Source organism: Chaetura pelagica, unplaced genomic scaffold, assembly GCF_000747805.2.
Source record: "Chaetura pelagica isolate M959 unplaced genomic scaffold, ChaPel_1.0 scaffold90, whole genome shotgun sequence".
NCBI classification, from domain to species: domain Eukaryota; kingdom Metazoa; phylum Chordata; class Aves; order Apodiformes; family Apodidae; genus Chaetura; species Chaetura pelagica.
This window is the reverse complement of record NW_009953496.1, coordinates 4,129,016-4,151,204: the sequence shown is the minus strand read 5'-3', so window position 1 is coordinate 4,151,204 and position 22,189 is coordinate 4,129,016. Positions and strand designations below refer to the sequence as shown.

The 22,189-nt window shown below is 40.4% G+C and overlaps 1 protein-coding gene across 1 annotated transcript; it reads right to left on the bottom strand.

Annotated features, from left to right (window-relative positions):
• Positions 1–8,448: 8,448 nt before the first annotated feature.
• LOC104390038 (chromosome unknown open reading frame, human C6orf58) lies at positions 8,449–21,663 on the bottom strand. The gene is made up of 6 exons (XM_009999116.1): positions 21,345–21,663; positions 18,119–18,205; positions 14,908–15,092; positions 12,519–12,652; positions 11,095–11,336; positions 8,449–8,543 (listed from the first exon to the last, which is right to left on the bottom strand). The coding sequence occupies exons 1-6, from the start codon at positions 21,661–21,663 to the stop codon at positions 8,449–8,451; spliced, it is 1,062 nt and encodes a 353-aa protein (XP_009997418.1).
• Positions 21,664–22,189: the final 526 nt, after the last annotated feature.

The window sequence follows — 22,189 nt, the reverse complement described above, 5'->3', positions numbered from 1 at the left end:
CACATCCCTCTGGCCGTGCTTTGAATCTCAGATAAAATTATTGACAAGTGATGTGTAAATACACAGTTTATGTGCCAGGAGTTTCCAGACTCAACAGCAGCTTGATTAGAGTGGCATATCCAGAAATGCCAGACAGCAGGTTGGAAAAAAAGAACATGTTTAGAAAGTCTAGACATACCATATTTTTAGTTCTACTGAGTAGTTAAAAAGAAAATGGTAACCAAAATGCTGTAATGCATTTTAAAGAAAAAGTCTTTTCAAGCAGTATAGTACCTTCAGACTTGCCTATTAAATTTCTACTGAATTATTAATTTTCACTAATGCAAATTCATTTGGAATTTCTCAATATTGTGTCACATTAATTTATTCAAGATAAATATCCATCCTAATTAAAATCAATTGCAATTTAAATATTAAGAGTATAGCTCAGAGTGTTTTGATTCCATGCATATGTCATATACGGTGTTTGCACATCACTGGTTAATACAGAAGCTTGCAGAGGTGTGCAAAACTTATAAGTAGCTGATGCATCACTTGTGGATATTTGAAATACATACATTTTAACATTAAAAAATACATACATCTAAATCTATATTTCTCTTTGTAGCAGCTCAAAACAGCCTGGTTTCTTATGCCAGCAAATGCAGTCTGGTATTTGAATAAAAGGATTTTTTGTATTTTACTGACTTTTTTTCCTTTTTCTACTGAATGTGTTGTCGTCCTCTGCTGGATGTCTGAAAGATATGAGCTGTTGCTACCACAATTTTCTTTCACTGAAATACTAGCAGCCAGACTTCTACAGCTAGAAACGACAAGAGGAAAGCCAACAGCCTCCCATGGGCTGCATTAGAGCAGTGCCAGCTGGTAGAGGGAGGTGACTCTTTCCCTCTGCTCAGCACTGGCAAGGCCACATCTGGACTGCTGTGTGCAGTCTTGGGCTCCCCAGTACAAGTCTATGAACATACTGGAGCCAGTCCAACAAAGGACCATGAAGATGATTAAGAACTTGAAGCATCTGACATACAAGAAAAGTATTTATATATGACTTTGTGACGCCTGGTCTAGTGTAAGGTGTCCCTGCTCATAGCAGGGAGGTTGGAACACGGTGATCCTTAAGGCCTCTTCCAACCTTAACCATTCTATGATTCTATAAGAGTCTGAGAGAGCCCAGAAAAAAGCAAGGCTCCCAGTAGTTGCACTTGGTGTTAGGATGGGTGTTAGGGTGGGATGCAGTAACTTTCCTAACAAACCTAAGCTTCTTTCAGTCATTCTATAGAAGAACCTGGGAACTAGTTTGTAAACAAAACTCGTGTTTATCAACACTTTTTGCATCTTCTTCCCTTTAAAATGCTCCCAAAGAAGCAATTTCTCTTCTTTGCATAGATCCTGTCACATAAGGAGTCTGGTTCTGCCACCCTTGTCATGTGCAACAATTTTGTCTTGTATATTCAGCCTCATTGAGTTCAATGCATTTTATTCATCGGAGTAAAGGTGGCAAATTTTATTAATGTTGTAAATATATTTGTAGCAGAGATATCTCTGGTATCTTTTCTTCAGACACAAAGCTCCAGCATTGTATCCTGTCACAGAAATGAGAGCTAGCCTGGCTGTTGAGTTTACATGACTCAGAGACATGGTGCCTTTTGCATCCAGTTCTTGACATGGGAGAGAGGACATGGTGCTCTGCAGCAAGAAAAGGACATCCAGTCTTGTGGGGGAAAGTGAAGGGCAGAGAGAAGGCATGAAGTAAGGTCCTAGAAAAAGGGTCATGTTCAGTGTTTAAGACTTAATAAACATTGTGATTCCCTTGTGCTGTACAGCTGACCACAGTGATTTTTTTACTGTTTGCTAATACATGTTTGACAAAGCTATAATGTCATGCCAATCCTTGAGGGAGCTGGTTATCATTCCCAGACATTATGCTCAAGAAGACTGAATTCAGAAAGGGATTTTCAACTGAACACAAACCACGATCCCTATGCCTGAAGAGAATACAAGTGTATTTAAATAATAAGATATTTGTTTTGCAAAAGATTGGCATAAGCTTTTGCACAGAGCTGTTAGCTTAAAGGCTTATCTCTTTTAATGTTAAGAAGTATTTCCAGAGTGTTCTCACTAAAGGCCTGCTCAAGAGCAGCTGCGTCCAGAGCACTCCATGTGTGCATAAGCCCTTAGTGAGATGGCATTTTCTGTTTGGATGATCAACATGCACATTTTTTGTATATCCAGCCTTTGTGCCCAGGAAGATAAGAAGAAACTTGTCTGGGCATTCTTCTTTAAATGCCAAAGGCTCTTTTGTTTAAATAAAACGTGTCAAACAAATTCTTATCTACCACACTTTCCACAATAAGAAGCTGCTGTTTGTTCTTGCTATTTCTTCACGTTATGTGTTTGATACTTTTCAATCCTCTTCTAAGACTGCCTAAGTGTTTTCCTAAATTTTTTTTCACTTTAATGTGCCTTTATCATATAATCTTTGGATTCATTGACACCATATTTAAACTGGCAGTCTCCAAGGAGTGTTTTCTTGCTTCTATTTCATGTATTAGTGGCAGGTTGTTGCTGTTTTTTTGGGTGTTTTTTTAAAATTTATTTTTATTTATTTTATATATTTTTTAATTTTCCTCCCTCATTTTTTAATGTGCCTGTGTGCTAGAAGTGTGCTTGTGTTTTGCAGTAACACATCTCTGTAATGAGCTTTCTATCTCTTTTCTTGATCATTCATGTTTTCTAGAGTAGCCTTTTACAACTCTTTCTCTGGTACTGATAAATCCTATGTGTCTGATCTAAGTGTCAGCTGCTGGCAGGCTGGGGGGGAGGAGGGATGACTCTGCCTATGCCTTGCTGCTGCCTGCTGCTGATCTTGCCCCAGTCCACTGCTACTGTCCCCTGCCAGAGAGTGGCTACCGAGATTGACAAAGCTATAATGTCATGCCAATCCTTGAGGGAACTGGTTATCATTCCCAGACATTATGCTCAAGAAGACTGAATTCAGAAAGGGATTTTCAACTGAACACAAACCACGATCCCTATGCCTGAAGAGAATACAAGTGTATTTAAATAATAAGATATTTGTTTTGCAAAAGATTGGCATAAGCTTTTGCACAGAGCTGTTAGCTTAAAGGCTTATCTCTTTTAATGTTAAGAAGTATTTCCAGAGTGTTCTCACTAAAGGCCTGCTCAAGAGCAGCTGCGTCCAGAGCACTCCATGTGTGCATAAGCCCTTAGTGAGATGGCATTTTCTGTTTGGATGATCAACATGCACATTTTTTGTATATCCAGCCTTTGTGCCCAGGAAGATAAGAAGAAACTTGTCTGGGCATTCTTCTTTAAATGCCAAAGGCTCTTTTGTTTAAATAAAACGTGTCAAACAAATTCTTATCTACCACACTTTCCACAATAAGAAGCTGCTGTTTGTTCTTGCTATTTCTTCACGTTATGTGTTTGATACTTTTCAATCCTCTTCTAAGACTGCCTAAGTGTTTTCCTAAATTTTTTTTCACTTTAATGTGCCTTTATCATATAATCTTTGGATTCATTGACACCATATTTAAACTGGCAGTCTCCAAGGAGTGTTTTCTTGCTTCTATTTCATGTATTAGTGGCAGGTTGTTGCTGTTTTTTTGGGTGTTTTTTTAAAATTTATTTTTATTTATTTTATATATTTTTTAATTTTCCTCCCTCATTTTTTAATGTGCCTGTGTGCTAGAAGTGTGCTTGTGTTTTGCAGTAACACATCTCTGTAATGAGCTTTCTATCTCTTTTCTTGATCATTCATGTTTTCTAGAGTAGCCTTTTACAACTCTTTCTCTGGTACTGATAAATCCTATGTGTCTGATCTAAGTGTCAGCTGCTGGCAGGCTGGGGGGGAGGAGGGATGACTCTGCCTATGCCTTGCTGCTGCCTGCTGCTGATCTTGCCCCAGTCCACTGCTACTGTCCCCTGCCAGAGAGTGGCTACCGAGATATATTTCAAAAAGAAGTATATACTTTGAAGGAAGTGTGGCCAGCAGGTCGAGGAAAGTGATGCTGCCCTTTAACTCTGCTTTGGTGAGACTGCACCTGGAGTATTGCATACAATTCTGGAGCCTCCAACACAAGAAAGTAATGGAGCTCCTGAAACAAGTCCAGAAGAGGGCCACGAAGATGGTCAAAGGGCTTGATCACTTCTATTATAAAGACAGGCTGAGAGAATTGGGGTTGCTCAGCAACCTTCAGAAGAGAAGGTTATAGGAGCCTTCCAGCACCTGAAGGGGACATACAGGAAAGAAGATGAGTCTTTTCACCAGAGAGTGTAGCAATACAACAACGGGTAATCGTTTTAAACTGAAAGAAGGTAGATTTAGGTTGGGTATTAGGAAGACATTGCTCACCATGAGTGTGGTGGGGCACTGGAATAGATTGTCCAGGGAGGTGGTGGCTGCCCTCTCCCCAGAGGTGTTCAAGGTCAGGCTGGATGTGGCTTTGTGCAACCTGGTCAAGTGTGAGGTGCTCATAGCAGGGAGTTTGGAACCTGATGATTTTTAAGGTCCCTTCCAACCTTAACCATTCTATGATTCTATGTATCCATTAGCCCAGCTATTTTTATGTTCTCATCTAACCTTAAATTCCTCTTGTCTGTTAAGGTTTAGAAGTATGTGGAAATGGTTACATAGTGTCTCTCAGGCCTGATCTCACCAGGATTTAGGAAATGGCTCTACTACAAGTTCTTTATTTCCTGTGACTCAGAAGAGCAGGTCCAGCAGCTCAGGCCAGCCTCAGAAAGCAGCAGGGATTGCTTAGCTCTTCCTAGGGCAGCATCAGAAGCTACGGCCTTTCTTTCTTGTAAAATACACCAGCTCCTTCATAAGCCCCCTTGTCTTCACGGCACAGAGGAAGGGTTTGAGTGGGGCTCAGTGGTTGCCCTACAGGGTACTGCAGCTATATGGCCATCAACAAGACTCATCTTTTTCCACCTTATTCCAGCTCCTGTTCTTCTTAACCTCAGCAATCACATCTGTTAGTATTTTGGAGCACAACATCACACGATAGGAGAGCTAGACTTTCTAAAATTTCTTTCTAAAATGTAGCTTTTCTCCAGTCTGCAAGGCTGGTTCGTACTACTGTTATCTGTCCTGCTGTGCTTGCTGTGGTCCTTTCCTGCAAATGTATGCACAAAATGTTCATGCAGCTCTTCTCTGCAGCTACAAATGCTTTGCAGAAGGAAGTGAGAGACAATAATGATTTTATTTTGTTGCATTTTCTGTCTTGGAGAGTCTGGTTAGGCATGAATCAGTTAAAAAACATTTAAAAATGATCAAGTTTTTCTAGATAAACATGTCACATAAAATTAGTCATATTTTAAGTAGGTATAAACACTTCGTAGATAATATTTTTGTTATTCTGCTTCCATTCCTCATTCTCTGAACCTCATTTTGAATGACTGTGTGTGCTTTGCAGCTAGAGCAGCTCTTTCCAGCCGCAGCATTTTGGCAAGTCTGCAGCCCCTGGGCTCTCCTAGACATCCATACCAGTCTCTGCCTGGGGCAGCACTGTGCTTCACACCACAGAAGTTCTTCTGAAGAAGCCCCATGGCCCATTTTGTCTCACGTGTAATACAGAAGATTAGATCCAAAATGAGTTAGATCTAATCTTCAGATCTCCAAGCATATTCAAACTGTTAAATTGTAGTGGGAACATCCTGTTGGCTGTTAGGAGCTCAAATGCCTCTGTGGACATGGGCTGTAAGCACTTCAAATGTAAATAGAACAGAGCCTAGGAAGTGCTCTGATGTCCAGCATCAATGCAAAAATGAAATGGCAGTGGGACAGGTGGTATCAAGCTGGGATTTTTCTTCAAAAATTAAACTGAAGTGAATTTCAGACCTTTTCAGGTGCTAGCTCTTTGCACTCAGTATATGAAAGCTCAACACATGATCAGAAAAACACAATGTGCTCTGCCTGTGTTGTCAGTTATTAATTGAAATAACTAAAATTTGGAGGAAAAATCACATTTGGGAAAAAAATCACAGAGCAGAGAACATAAGGGACATGCAGAGTAAGGAGAGGGCCTGGATAGCAGTGAAACAGTAGGAATTGGACAAAACCAGATTCCAATTGGAGAGAAACACTCTCCAAGGGGTTGGCTGCCCAGCCTTGAGACAGGCCAGCAGGACACCTGCAGGACAGATGAAAGGGGTGGAAGCACTCCCCACAACTTATTGTGGTTTCACATTGGATGAACAGCTCTTTTTGTTTTTCAGAGCACACCTTATGTTAAATCTAAGTTAACGACAGAAAAGGTCAAAAATTTTTTTCAAACTTTTCTGGAGCACAACTAACTTAATATTTTAACAGTTGGCAGCTGTGGTAATTACTTTTAGATTATACCTGAAGTCTGTTGGAATCTAATTATTCTGATCTATGAACCAGGTAATTAAGATAAAAACTCCCACATTTTCTTAGACCTCATTAGTTTATTTCCTTTGAAAATTGTTAGCTAATGATGGTACATTAAAAGTTTATCCATAAAATGACAATGAATAATTAAAACCTTTGTCCTGGGACATTAAAGGACAGAATAGTGTTTAACTGCTCAATGTCTTGATAATTATTTCTTAATTTTCAGCGCAGGTATCATGCAAGTTTGGGGAAAAAGGACCAATCAAACCAGAAAATGGCACAAGACACAAATAATTTTCTTTTCCTTCATTTACTTGGCAAATACTTCAGGAGGTGTGAAGCCTCTAGAGGAGGTGATGTTTCTCCCTCTGCCTGCGGCTTGACAAGCAGCACAAAGGAACACTGAGGGCTTGTGCCCAGTGGGCACAGAACCCAGCCTGGGGTCACCCCACAGCAGCCACAGCTGGCAGCACTCCCCTGCACCGTGCTGCTGCCTTGGCAGGAGGGTGGAATTGAGGGCAGCCTCAGAATGTGCCCGCTGGAGGGTCCTGGCTGGAAGGGCCCTTGCTCTGTTGGCACTGGAGTTGCAAGAGCTTCTTTCAGTCACTCTGGTGCTGGGGAAAAAAGCTGGGAGTCTGAATCTCCCCCCTTAATGTCTATGGAAAAGCTTTGCCAGTTGTGTGTGTGTCAGGACAGTTATCACAACACAGGCTACAAATGACATTTAGCATGTGAGTACACGAGAAGAAAGCCCTGTGCTCCATCCAGCAGGAGAACAAGTGACTCATGCATCCGTCATTCTGAGTGAGGGGTATGGAACAGAGATACCAATCGAGATGTTAAGTGCCATAGAAGCTACGGGGAAGACCTAAAATGGTGGCAAAGATTTCCCTTGTTTTGAGTTAGAAGTCTAAGGCTTGTGTCATTTTCAAGAATGCTGTTGTGCAAGCTATAATCTGACAAGATGCAGCAGGGAGTGGCTGTGTTGTCATCCTCTGCTCCCCAACACAGAGAGGTGTCTCTAATCATGCTTCCTCTCAGGGGCAAGTTTTCGTAAGGATGAAGGATCCAAGTCAGCAGATTTCCAAGGAAATATCAACCCCTGGCTGACTACAGGACCCCTGTCCCACTTCCCTACAACGCTGATGGCAACTTACGATAATTAATTCCCCATATGCATCATCACTCAGAAGACCAGGATCAGCATCTGGGTCTGAGTGTGCCAGGTGCTGGGAGGACACACAAGGCAAACACATCTCTTCTTCAGTAATAAAATCTAATGTATGCTGTGACAAGAAGGGTTAGACATGGGGGACTGGAAAGGCAACCCGTGGCAATACAGACTTCGTAATTGCATAAATGCCTAGATAGACCAGTGTTTTCTTGAGTTAAGTGAAATGAATCAAATACCATAAATCTCTGTTGGTTGTGTAAAAAGCTGCTACAGAATAAGCTAATTTGCTTCAGGACTTCTTAGGGCTGCCACACTCTTGCTGAAAAGCAGCACATTGACATGATCCATCTGTACTCAAGTATTTAAAAGTCTGAAAGATTCTCAGTTGACTGCAGTTGCTCTTTGGTGGAAAACAGCTGAGGCACTGAGTTTGGATCAGAACTTCAAATAAAAGTTTCAGATGATCATCTGTTAGACCACCAAAGACCTGAGTAATTATGTATCTGGTGGGATCCCTGTTTACAGAGAAATAATTAGTCTGAAACAGAAAATAATTTGCCTTTATTTAATTTTGTTCCAATAATTAAACACTATTTATGAAGCCCAAAAAAGGAATAAAGGAAGATTTTCTGTGGGGCATATTATTTATAAGGAAATGAGTTAAACAAATGAGATAATTTGGAAAATTAAGGATAAATATATTGATTCAATGTGAGAGATGCACACATGGCTACTCAGGAAATCCTGCTGTAAGAAATTACCAAGGCCAGATTACCAGACACGTATCTGCTGAAAGTTTAAATCAATAGATGTTGGAACTGCTTTTTCTCCAGAAACTGGGCACCATCAAATCCGCCCCTTTTGAATCATTATATATCCCCATTGAATCAAACTTCTAGCTTGAAATCAAGTCCTCAATCAGATTTCGGCCCAGTATTCTTCCTTCTTCAGTAGACATAACCTTTCTCCAGAGCTTCAGCATCAGTCCTCCTTGGAAAGAAACAAAACAGAATGTTGTCAAATTAACACGAAGCACATGAAGATCACTGCACACAAGGGATGAAGCACACATCTGGCAACATACACCCACCACTGTCCTGTGGACAATGGAACATAGAAGGAGCTGGAGCCTGCTGATGGAGTAATAATTGCTTACAACTGTGTAGGAAGCCACAGGCCATTCATTCTACTTAGGAACCTTTGTATCAATAGTCAGCTTGACTTGCTGCCTTGTCACCAGTGATGCAAGTAAAAATGATTGAAGGTATATTATGGCCTTGGTCTGCAATTGCACATAGCTTCATGGCTTATGAAGCAGTGGCTTGGTAGTTACACTCATGTATGTCTTTCTTTTTACTCAAAATCAACCAGGAATTTGCATTTCTGTCAGCTAAGACCTCAAGCTGAATAAGAAAATTATACTAATAGTTTCAATCCAAGCAATGAGAAGAGGTTCTCTAAGAAGTGTGCCTGGCCAGTCTGACATTAGGACCAGTTCGCAGGATAGTAATTGTCTGCTCCCAACTCCTCTCAGTGATGATCTTTATAGTGGATAAAAGGTCCACAGAGAAAATCTGAAGTTAAAAAAAGTCTACTAGAAAACCAAGAGAAATTTATTGTCCTGTAGAACACAGTTATGTATAAAACTGACAACAGTGGAGAACTGATTCTGCACAGTATTATACAAGGGACATGAGGAGTTTAGAGAAGCCAGCAAGTGGTCTGCTTGCTTGGGAGGACTGCAAGAAAGCTGACAGGTTTGAAAAAAGGTCTCAAATGACAAAACATCTGCTCTTCTTCTTTTGAATATTGGTGAGGGGCAGAGCATAAAATGCAAAACTTCTGACTTTGAGTCAGAGAAGCTCAGCATTAAATACATGAGTTCATGAGTGCATGAGTAGAGAAGCTTTAGAGGTAGCAGAGCACTCTCTCAATACAGCTCCCTGCTGTACCGGCAGAGGCAGCTAGAAGAAAATAAAAAGTAATCAGACTCTGAATCAAGAAATCAAATCTCAGTCTGGGTTGGACGAGTACTAAGAGGTACTGAGACACTTTACCTGCTATTGAAGCTTGCAGCATCAGAAGATGACTCTGCATCTCACAAAATGTATTTAGAAGTTTGAGACTCTATAAAACCAGTATGCCACATTTTTGTCATCTGAGTTTTGTAGCAACAGGATCTAGTGTTTCAGATCCCCACTGGGGCTGTGGATCCTGACCCAAGTCAAAGTTAGTGCAAAGCTCCTTTTCTGATCTGCAAAGCAGTCACCAGGTTCAGTTGTCTATCATTTAACTCCCAGCTGAATGCAAATCCCATCCCCTTAAAGCAGAGTCAGGGAAATCTCCAGCCTGCAAAGCCAGGGAATTCAGCTATGGATTTCATTATGGCTGCATCTGCATGAAATTTCTTTATCCCTCTCTTCCCTTCACTGTGTCCAGCATTCATCTGGTCTGCTGCTCTGGTGCTCTGTTCCCCTTGTGCTGCCCTGAAGGTCTTGTTGGTCTTTGCTGTGCCCTCCTCCACTCCTGGAGGTGGGTCAAGGAAACCTTAATTGTGTCACAGATTGCCAGGCATGGGATGGAGCTGTTGAGATCCTTATTCAGACTGTGAGGCAACCCTTGTGCTATGTGGAAGGTGCGAAGGAGGCGCTCTGTGATGTGAGGACGCTCTTTTGTAACCTTGAACAGCTTCCCTACACAGCCTTTTTCAGCTAGAAATACAGACAGGGAGAGAATTTTCACTGAACAGAAGAAGATCACAAATACCATGGCTCTAGATGTTACTTTTACAGTGTACTTTAATATTTTATGTTCATTTAAAGATTTAAAATAGCGTTCCTTCTTAAAGGACAAGGTAAAAATAATCCAACCCAGAGATACTGACGAAGGAACCGAAACCTCAGCTCATTGTAATTCTGTATCTCACCACTGGATGGTGATGCACAACCTATTTAAGTGAAAGTCCAGAACTGTGTAAGGATAGTTTTGCTAGGACAGATGATATTTTGCTAGGATTATCTGAATATTCCCTGCTAGACTAAAGATTGAGACAAAAACCAAAACCAGAACACCTGCGGATACACAAACTGCTGTTCACAATAATCTGGTGCATTTGTTTTGTTTTGTTTTGTTTTGTTTTACAATCTCAACTGATTTAATAACTTAATTTACAGTTTTTATGATTTCAGATATAACTAGAGAAACACAAAACAGTCTCTGTGTTTTTAAACTTCCTGTGAAAAATAGGGGAGAAAAAAGGGTAAGATCATGTGTTCCAACAAATATTGCATTTCTCTCTTGTGAAATCCTGGCTGCATATCATCAGCATTATCCCACTGCTTGAGATAACACACCCTTGCTGATGTGGTGCTTACTTATGGTTGTATTTTTAGTACTGTAAATTGTTAGCATCTAGGAAGTGATTATACTATTGTATATATATTTTTTAAACCCCAGTGTGTTTATAAAGAAAATGGTAAAGTAAGATATTAAATATATGAAATACCTGTGGACTACAAATATTTTTAGGTTGGGCTTGTACCTGTTAATCGATTTGCTTTTTGAAGAGCTCTCAGTGAAAACAGGACAGTACTTTGCTGCGGACTGAAGTCACTAATGTTTGAGGGGTCATCATCCCCTTCAATGAGCATCCTCGGGGGCAGGAAAGCCTGGAAGTGGTTTGTGTTCTGTAAATCTGTAGAGAAGTGTGTGGCTGCAATGAAATCTACAGCATTAGCCCAGTCTACACCAAAATTTGCTTCAGGATCAGAGAAGTATTTTAATCTGAAAGAGAAAAAAAACCCAAAATGTAACATAATGAAATCCACTGTAGAACACATTAGTCTATAATTCATCTCGAATGTATTTTGTTTGGTGTGAAATCCTGAGTGGTTGTAGTGCCAAAGTGACTTAAAGTCTCCTTCAGCATTTTACACCTAAGTTCTCCTGGCAGTGCTTCTCCTGTCGAGCCTAGCCACAGCTCCTGACTCTGCCTGAAGCTCCCAGAAAGGAATCAGCATCTCACGTTAAGCCCACAGCTTGCCCACCCATTGCAGCCTGGGCAGCCATCTCTTCCTGGTCATCCTGTGCTTTGAGAGCAGAAGTCTAAAGACTAGAGTCCTGATGCAAGAAAGTTCATGCAGAATTTATTGGGATACTGTCCTGGTTTGATCTATGATTAAGCAAATTTTCCTTTTAGTGATTTTGTCCTTCAGTAAGCTCTCTTTTAACTATCAGAAAGTTTTTGAGCTAGTGGACTGATAACGCTGAATGTTTATGTTACTGCTGAGACGCCAAGGTCATTTTGCTCTGCAGCCTCAGATGCTACAGGGAGCAGAAGTCATATCTGTAACTCTCCTGTAGGGAGGAGTGGTCTAGATGGACAGCAAAATTGACCAAAGTATTCCATTCCATAAATATATCTACATAAACTCAGTGTAAGGTCATGGAACTTCCTTCCCACTCCTTCCATTCTCTTCTCTCCATGACCAGCACCCAGAGAGGACTCCATCTGTGCATCACCATTGATCCCTAGGCTTGTGTGTTCCTGAGCCTCACAACTTTACCCTCAGCTCCTGTCTGCCCTGCTGCTATCTCTGGCAGCACTCCAGGATATTTTGGGACTGCTCACACTAAGGAGAGTGCCCCAGGAGTTGCTGGGGGTGGGGGAGGCAACAGAGATGTTGCAAATTCCTGAACATACTTCTATATAATTGTGCATATTTTCTTTTGTCATTAGTGTTTGATTAAAGCTGTCTAGTCTATTTTTCAATCCAGAAAGTCTCTCTCCCTTTATTATCTCTCTCTTTTCCCTACCTGGGGGGGGTGGAGGAGGGGTGGAAGGGATTGAGAGCATTATTGTTGCTGGTTTAATCGCCAATCCTGAGTAAAACTGTGACATATACTCTCATTTCAAAGAGGCATGCAGGTGGCAAGATCCCCCCTGCTCCCCTCTCATCCCAGTACCTGTCCTTGAACTTGGGCAGTGCATAAGCAATGGAGCTGACATGTGCCCTCCACATGAGACGAAGGGCTTCATCCATTTCAAAGGAGGAGAAGACTGCAGGGCTCTTGGCTTTGTGTTCTGTAGACAACAGGTACTACAGCAACAGGGAGGAAAAAAGGCAGAGAAATGAGGGGAGGTTTAAATCAGATTAATTTTTCAGACTTATGTACATACCTCACAAAATAGTAAGTTTGCAAGATAAGGGAAATTGCTTTTGAGTAGATAGAATGTGTTGTTTTGTAAGTAACTATGATGTCTAACTTAAGGAGAAAAATATGATTAATAGTGATTTATAAAGTGAATAAATACAAATCAAATGGTATAAAAACTGGAAAGATACAGATTCAATGGATGGACCACTCATTGGATAAGGAACTGGATGGATGGTTGTACTCAAAGTCTGGTAATCAACAGCTCAATGTCCAAATGGAGACCTGTGACAAATGGTGTTCCTCAAGGATCAGTACTTGGACCAGTGCTATTTAACATCTTTGTTGGTGACATGGACAGTGGCACTGAAGCACCCTCAGCAAGTCTGCTGATGACACCAAAGTGTCTGGTGAGGTTGACAAGCTGGAGAGATCTTGACAGGTGCAATCTGTGTGAAGTTCAATAAGGCCAAGTGCAAGGTCCTGTACCTGGGTCAGGGCAATCCCAAGCACAAATACAGGGTGGGTGGAGAATGGATAAAAAATAGCCTAAGGGAGAAGGACTTAGGGGTGATGGTGGATGAGAAGCACAACAGGAGCTTACAATGTGCACTTGCAGCCCAGAAAGCCAACTGTGTCCTGGGATGCATCAAAAAAAGTGTAGCCAGCAGGTTTAAAGGAGCTGATTCTCCCCCTCTTCTCAATTCTCATGAGGCCCCACCTGGAGTATTGTGCCCAATTCTGGAGTCCCAAACATAAGAAGGACATGGAGCTCCTGGAGAAAGTCCAGAGGAGGCCACAAAGATGGTCTGAGGGCTCAAGCACCTCTCCTATTAGGACAGGCTGAGACAGTTTGGGCTGTTCAGCCTGGTGAAGAGAAGGCTTTGGGGGGACCTCATAGCGTCCTTCTAATTCCTGCAGGGAGCCTACAGAAAAGCTGGGGAGGGACTTTTTTTGAAGGCCTGTAGTGCGAAGAGGTAATGGATCAAAACTGGAGGAGAAGAGGTTTAGGTTAAGGAAGAAATTCTTGGCTGTGAGAGTGGTGAGACACTGGAACAGGTTGCCCAGAGAAGTTGTGGAAGCTCCATCCCTGGAATGGGATGGAGGCCAGGTTGGATGGGGCTCTGAGCAACCCGGTCTAGTGGGAGGTGTTCCTGCCTATGCAGGGGGGTGGAAACTAGATGATCTTAAAGGTTCCTTCCAACCCTAACCAGTCTATGTTTCTATGGAATATCCTCACTGAAGTTAACTGGAGTTGCCATTCTTTGTCTTCAATGGAGTCAACATTTTATCTGAATAATTTAGGCATTTTGTCACAATAATTCAATGAACTTTTGTAGCTGAATGCCACAGAAGCTTGTCTGAAGTACTGGATTCCTTGAAAATCTTTTTAAACTCTTTTCGCCACAACATCCTAAAGATTTTTCAAAAATAGGAAAAATTATCCTTAATGATTATCATTGTGGCTTTTTGAGGGGTGGATCTTGCATAATAACTTCTGAAACATAGTGCATAGGAAAAATAATCTTAAGAAATCCAGTTTTTCTCTAAAACCTCTGCCTTTACTTGCAGTTGATAAGAGGGACTTACGGTTTAAATTTTCTGATCACTATCGATTATTTGACTACCAACAAAAATGTTTCATATAGAGGTCTATCTATAAAAATAGTTATTGAATGTATGAAGTAAGAAATATTGTCATCTTTGGGATTGGGGAATAGCTGAATAAGGAGGAAAGAGAATATTGACTTGCATATATAAGTGTTCTTTGGAATGAAGTTTCACCATTTTCATTTTTTAAGATGTTCAGAGGAATAAATGAACCTTATAAAACCAACAACAGGCCATTTCTCAAGGGTAATGTTCTATCTTGCATGCTTATTTTGCATTGCTAACATAAGCAGTATAGGAATAATACATATATAACTTCTAATAAAATGGTCTCTTGGGATGGACTCCAAAATACAGAATTATCTTAAAGGAAAGAGAAAACCCATAACCTGTAAAAATCCTGGCCTTCTTATCTCTGACTCACTTTACATAATGATTTTCATTTTTTCTGTGTGTTACTTTTATATCAAGCTGTTATTGAAAACAAGCCAAGCTCTCTCAATCTTACAAAAACAGTAATAGCAGTTTTTGAAAGTAATATTCTGGTATAATTTCCTACCAAACATGAAAAATATGTAAAATTATTTACTTCAAAATAGGCCTTCCACTCATCCATGAGCTTGGGATAGCGAGACCAGCAGTCAGCAGTGCTGTAACAGAAATCAGCTCCTCCCTCCTCTGGTGGCAAAATTTCTATCTGGTACTGCAGCTGCCCAAAGAGGCCAGCCTCCACTGCTCCTAGAAAGGGTATGACAGCCAGGTAGTAATTCATACCTGTATCAACAATTTAAAAGGAGGAGGTGTTAACCACAAGCAAAATAAAAGTTCCTGCATAAAAAAATTAACTCTTCCATACCAAATGCAATCATTTCAAATTTCCAGATACAACTGTGATCAGCAGTGTGACATATGTACCAAAATGCACTAATGATTTTATCTGTATTGTTTTAGATATTATTTACAATATTCATTATATATATCTTCTTCAATAGTCTTGCATGAGCTGACAGTGTGCTGTATTTTTCAGGAAAGGGCAAACAACTGGGAAAAGTTAGTTCTTCATAGATTGCCATGGCAAATACATCAAAAGTCTCTCAGATATTAGTTTAAAGCTAAGTACAGAAAGACTAAGGGATACTCCAGCAATCTGTCTTAATTTAAAAAACAAAGCAAAATAAACAAAAAAAAATCACCAACAACAAAGCCAAACCAAACAAGAACAAACAAGCAATCAAAAAAAGAACAAAAAAAACCCACCCCAAAATAAACAAGCAAACAACAGAAAAACCAAACCAAACACCCTCTTAGATGCATTGTAGGCATATTAGAAATGAAAAGGGAAATAGTAGTGATATTTTACTGGAAAATAATTCTTTTGTTTTTCAAAAATATTCTACTCATTGAAAACTTCTAGGAAATCACCTCAGTTTTTTGTTTAGATTTATTTTACGATGGCTTCCTTTGGTCTGGTCCATAAGCTGGAACAGGAAGACCCAGCATGTAAGAAACACAGTTTCAGTTCTCACCAATGTTGGACCACATCTCCAACGACAGTGCTCATAGGGCTATTTGATATTCCTCATTTAAAAGGAGGATTTAAATTTTTCCTCTTAACTGTGTTTTCCTTGTAGAAATACAGTTTAATATCTTTCATTGAAGAAAAGCCTAGAGACCAGGTGTTCTCCCACTTGGGTAGGTGCTCCTGAGCCATTGCCCTGAGAAGTCGTTTGCTCATGTTTGGTCTTAAGACCATGGCCTGCCTAGGTATTTTGTGCACAGTCCCAGCAGTGAGGACCAAAATAATCAAAACCTGACCACCTACCACCTACCATGTATCCCTGTCCTACTTTATTCCATTATTCCACCTCCTGTATGTGGCTGGGAATTCACAGGAAGCATATGGCCAGTCAGAAGAACAAAGGAAACGTCCCAAGTGAAAAGAAGACAGTGTCACACTGAAAGTCATTGCTAAGCTAGGACTGGTTTCTTGGTCACTATTTCATAAGAAGAATTTAAACCTGGATTTCATGTCAGAAAGTACTTATATTCTTTTAAATGGCCTTATATACATTACATATTTATACTTGCCTGGGGGACTCAGAGGGCAGAAAACAATACAGGAAAGGACTATACTGAATATTATTCTAGGCAAAAATCATCAAAAGTAATCCAGGATTTTTTGGATGTTTTCATTTTTGTGAAAACTGAAGGATCTGAACATGTATTTTTAGAGATATTGAGGAAAGCACTGAAAATGTCAGCAACACTGACATTGGTAATTCAGATCTTTACACATCTCTCTATCTTCAGCTTGTTGCTACTTCTTGGGATAACAAAATAATCCCAGAATTTCAGCCTATTGGGATTTCAAGAACAATAATAGAGACAGAAATTGTCTAACAGCTCACGTATGCCGGGTCAAAGTATTAACTGAGTTTCAGCTGCATACTGAACAAGCCTGCTGGATAAATATTTTTAGTGTAATTAAAGTAATTATGTTATTTAGGTATTGTAGACATGAGGTCTATCTTTATTTCATTTTACTGGCCACAGTGAAGTTGTGGAGGTACAACTGAAGGGAGAAAAGTAATGTCAGATTAGTGCTACTGAGGGTGATGCAAGGATCCAGGTCCTGCACCTGGGTTGGCACAACCCCAGGCACAAATACAGGCTGGGGGCAGAATGGCTGGAGAGCAGCCCTGAGGAGAAGGACTTGAGGTTGATAGTTGATGAGAAGCTTATCATGAACTGCCAATGTGTCCTGCAGCCCAGAGAGCCAATTGTGTCCTGGGCTGCACCAAAAGAATTGTGGTCAGCAGGGCCAGGGAGGTGATTCTGCCCCTCTGCTCTGGTCAGACCCCACCTGGAAAACTGTGTAAAGTTCTGGTGCCCTCAGCACAGGAAAGACATGGAACTGTTGGAAAGGGTCCAGAGAAGGGCCACCAAGATGGTCAGAGGGCTGGGCACCTCTGTTATGAAGACAGGCTGAGAGAGTTGGGGCTGTTCAGCCTAGAGAAGAGGAGGCTCCAAGGAGACCTTAGAGCACCTTCCAGTACCTGAAGGGGCTACAGGAAGGCTGGGAAGGGGCTTTTAATCAGAGAAGATAGTGATAGGACAAGAGGTAATGGTTTTAAACTGAAAGAGAGGACATATACGTTAGATATTAGGAAGAAATTCTTCACTATAAGGATGGTGAGGAACTGGAATGGGTTACCCAGGAAGGTTGTTGATATCTCATCCCTGGCGGTTTTTAAGCCCAGGTTGGATGAGGTTTTGTGCAACCTGGTCTAGTTGTAGGGTTTCCTGCTCATGGCAGGGGGGGTGGAACTTGATGGTCTTTAAGGTCCAGTCCAACCGTAATGATTCTAGGATTCTAGGATTCTATGAAACACGAAGATTCCTGCTTGACATTCTCATGCTAAGTTTTACTTCAAAGTTCTAGCATCTAAACTGAACAGATCTGCTCTGAAGTAAAAGAAAACTGAAATTTCTACAAATGTCTACCTATATAGATATCTATCATGGTGTTTCCCACACGTTTTTACATGCATTTTTGCAGTGTAAACATTTTTAAGGCTGCAAATGTGCATTTTTTTCCCTTCCTCAAATTAGTTATCAAAGTCAACTCACTTTCATTTATTCATCACACTTAGGTGTCTTGATGCAAGTTTTTATCAGAGAATTATGGAGTCCTGGAATTACTTTGTATCACAGAAGTCTAAGGTGAAGAAAGATTCTTACTTGCCCTCTAGGATACTAATCATATTTTGAAGAAGAACAACGTAATAGTTTGTACTTACAGGACCACCAACTTCTTACAGATATGCACAGGAGGTCTCCATCTTCATAGCCACAGGGAGTAACATGAGAAGGATCTGCTAATCTGCCTGAATCACATAAAATAATACACCAAATATTTTGCAATCTTTTCCACACAAGAAATCCCACAGAGATAACATTTATATATATATGTATGTAGTAGTAAAGCATGCAGAAGTTTGCTCAGAGAAGCAGAACAATTACTGTTGTTTTGCTTCATAAACTACTGTTCCTAGAGTAGTTGAATTTCTCAGTCCATACTTCATGCACTACATAGTAATTTGATTGTATTTTACATTTCAATTTATTCCTCACTTTAAATGTATTCTGAGAATTTATGGAACTGTCTGAAAGTAGGACATAGGAGTGATATTTTTATGGAGATATAAATATACATGCACATATGGACGTAAAAACATACACAGATGATGCATAGTTTTCAATACATGCAGGGCTGCTAGTGTAGGAGAGCTGCTTAACAAGCAGAATAGCACGAATTAAATGTGCTAGTAATTGTCTCACCTAATTGGGTTGTATGATACACAATCCCTTCTAGTTTAATGATGCATACAAACATGGCCTTTCTGTGAAGTTAACCATGCAAACGTTGTTGTATCTGATTAGCAGGGTTTTCCAGCATCTGTGCTGTAGCAAACATGCAAGACATTTTGCAATTATCCGTGACACATGTAAAGCATATTTTGCTTTAAGCACATGATGTGGAGAAATAGCCTAATTCCTGAAAGCATAATGTACATATACATTATGTAGTAACTAGTCATGTAGTGAGTCAGGAAGTCTGCTTTAAGTGCAGGATGGGAATTACCATGGTCAGATCCAATGACTTGAGCTATTCCAGAAGATCTCAAACTCTGTCCTGCAGAGCACTTACCTTCTGACAAGTCAGCTGAGTGCCAACATTGTCATTTCTGTCAGATTAGAACTAAACCTCATTGCATTCTTCAAAAAAACAAACAAAATTTTCTGGTGCTATTTACTTGGGAAGAAGAGATGGTGATGAACCACGTGCATACACATTATCCTAATTATCCTCTCTAGCTGATGGGACAGAGCTTGTGCTTTGGGGCATGCTGGCTGCTCAAGCCTGCATCTTTCAGTAGCAGAGTAAGGGGAGCATGAACATGCAATGGTGAGAAATGCAGTTCAACAGGGTATTTTTTAATTAAAAATTATACATTGTAGTATTTACAGAAATATTTTTTTAAAGATTCTACTTTGACACAGGACATCAGAAATAGGCAGTGGTAGCTCAGTAATGTGCAAAGGGGAAGAATGGGAAGGATAAAAGGAATAATCGCACTTAAGATTTACCAAATATCGTTAGCTTAGGTGTTTTGGGAAAATGAAGAGTCTTGAGTAGTATCAGTGAAAATTATAAGATATGTCTAAATTACTTGGAGCTGGAAACACTAATCCTACTTCCACCTGGAGGTTTACACTCCAGGTCTGTCCTCTCTGCTCCCTCCTGTTCCCTGTGTTTAACATGATCTTTACTTCTGTCTTTAGCTCCACCCCAGCTATCTCAGACTTTGTGTGTGCTGACTGTGCTTCCCAGCTATGTGTCATTAGCAACTATGTGCAACCTCATCAGGAAAACCTCTGATGGTTTTTGTGGTACAGTTGTTAATGGAAGCTAAGTGCAATTTTCTCAAGAATGATTAACTGAAGAACTCTGAGCACATCCTCCATTCGGCTGTAAACTTGTCTTGGCAACACACAACACTAAACTCTCCTTTTTGTGTTTACTTATCAAATTTGAAATTCCTCTTCTCATTCTTATTTTGTAAATTGTCATTCCAAACTTCCATTCTATGCTTTGATTATACAGAGGGAGGAAACGCATCTCTGGGCTTTCGTAAAACATCATTTATTCCATAGTAGAAAATATCTGGTTAGTCTGACACAATCTATCTTTGACTCACATAATGTGCATTCTACCTCTTTTTCTGTTAAGCTCCATGCCATTAAGTATTCTTTCCTCTATACTTATTCTAATAGTATCTGTTGCTAATGTAAGAAAAATATATGGTTTTGTGTCCTTATCCCATTTTTCTTCCTAAAATATAGGTACAACATTTCCTAAACTTCAGACATATAATTCTATCTGAATCTTTCTTAAAGTTCTTGCTTCTGGATTTGCACTTTTACAGGTCACTTCTTCCAAGGGGGGATGGGAACTATCCAGTTTCATGTCTCTGTATAAGTAGGTATCTCAGTTAACTCCATCTCCCAAATGGCAATTTTTATTTCCAAAATCTCATTTCTATCAACCATGATGCTTCAATATCATTGTCTCTACTGTAAGTTTAGGCAAATTAGTAATTTTGGGTTTTGACCATGAGTAGATTATTGCAAATATTTGTACCGCTCTTATTAAATATTTTCCTTTGCTCTCTGAAGTTTACATAGGACCATATCAATAAAAGTATTTTCTAAAGTAATAAAACTTTCATGACCAGACAAAAAAATGTGTAGTTTTCATGGATCTGCTGTCCTGCATTATTAATTCAAATCCTTTCACAAGTGTTTCTGTATCTGCTTCCCTGGTTTGGCCAACAAGCAAACAAGAATGACTGCCCCAGATAACAACCAGCTTCTGAGGGATGAGTCATTAGAATTTGGACATAATTTAAAACAAGACAAAACCAGCAAAAAATGAAATTAACTTTTTTAAAAAAAAACCAAAAACACAACAAAAACAAAACAACAAACGTATTTAGAAAATAATAAAGCTACTCCTAAACTGATCAAAAATGGTGAATGGAAACAAATAATTAGAGGGAAAGGTGAACTTTTGACTACCTGTATTAGGAATGAAACTCAAACCACCAGTAAAATTAATAACATTAACAACCAAAAAAGCCTATCAGTTAACAACTTAAGAACAGAGCTGCAGAGTGCAGGACCTAAAATCTGTCTGCTGTAAATTGGAGCAACTGGGAATATCTTTTCAAAGATTTTTCAGCTAATTGAAACATTGCCGGTCTAAACCACAGATCTTCTGGAGTCTGACCAGCCTTGTGCTTAGCAATACCTTTTTCTATCAGGTAGTTTAACAGCTATTGCTCAAGAAGGCAATAGTGCTCCCTTCATTCAGGGCTTTTCTTTCAAATTGGCAGCTCAGGGTGACCCAAAGTGGGTGTGTTAAACATTGAACTGCTCTAGCAAGTTAAAGACAGCTCATACCTGTACGAAATTGCCACCCGTGCTGCAGTGGTAATCCCCAGAGAATATTGCCAAAATTTTGGGATCCAAAGGCTGTAAAATATTTAGCTGAAGACTTTAGCAAGATCTTATACATTCCCAGTCGTTCTGGATAGTTCCAAGCATTGATGACAGTTTTGTTGTCCTTTACTGGGAAATCCAGCAGGCTGTCATGGGCAAGGTCCCATAGGGGGGGGTAGACATCTTCAGTGGCATCTTTTCCACTCCATGCTGTGGCAGTCGATGGACTCAAGGTAGCAGTCATTAGAAGAACAGCATGTATGCCAAAGTAGGGCCACATTGTGAAGGTTTGTGACCCAGGTGTTTGTGGCTGCAGGGCTTTTATCATGGAAGGGGAGGGCAGGGCAAAAAAGGGTGACTCAGATTCAGAGGTCTCCATCTCCCTTACCTCTTTCCCGTGACCCTGACCTGGAGTGGCCAGACTAGCAAGATGTGAGTAATACTTTGTCCTCCCTGTGAGAGACAGGGAGCAGCAACAGATGTTTAAGAGGGATCAGTCTGACCAGGATATGTCCAAATCCGTGCTGCTGATGACACATATTCACCCTCCCAAAAGTCTGAGGTGCTATACTACTGATTGTACAATCATATTATCAGCATTTTTGTCCACAGAGATCACCCCAAAACAGACACAGGCAGGGTTAGGTTAGGGCCGAGGTGCTCTGAGAAGGACTCCAGGTGTCAACCAAGGAAAAGCAGTGACATGCAGTGGGTGCTGCCATTGTCACCTGTGTCTTTTGGCCCTGGGACAACTGCCTGCAACCTTCAGATTCCAAAGCATTGCAAGTAGCCAGATCAGCCTGGCT

Excerpts from the sequence above, each read along its gene's own strand:
- LOC104390038 (XM_009999116.1), bottom strand. The coding sequence starts at position 21,663 with ATGTGGCCCTACTTTGGCATACATGCTGTTCTTCTAATGACTGCTACC. Across the intron at positions 15,093-18,118 it reads TGTAAGAAGTTGGTGGTCCT|GTATGAATTACTACCTGGCT; the intron begins GTAAGTACAAAC and ends TTGTTGATACAG. Across the intron at positions 8,544-11,094 it reads AAAAGCAAATCGATTAACAG|GAGGACTGATGCTGAAGCTC; the intron begins GTACAAGCCCAA and ends TTTCTTTCCAAG.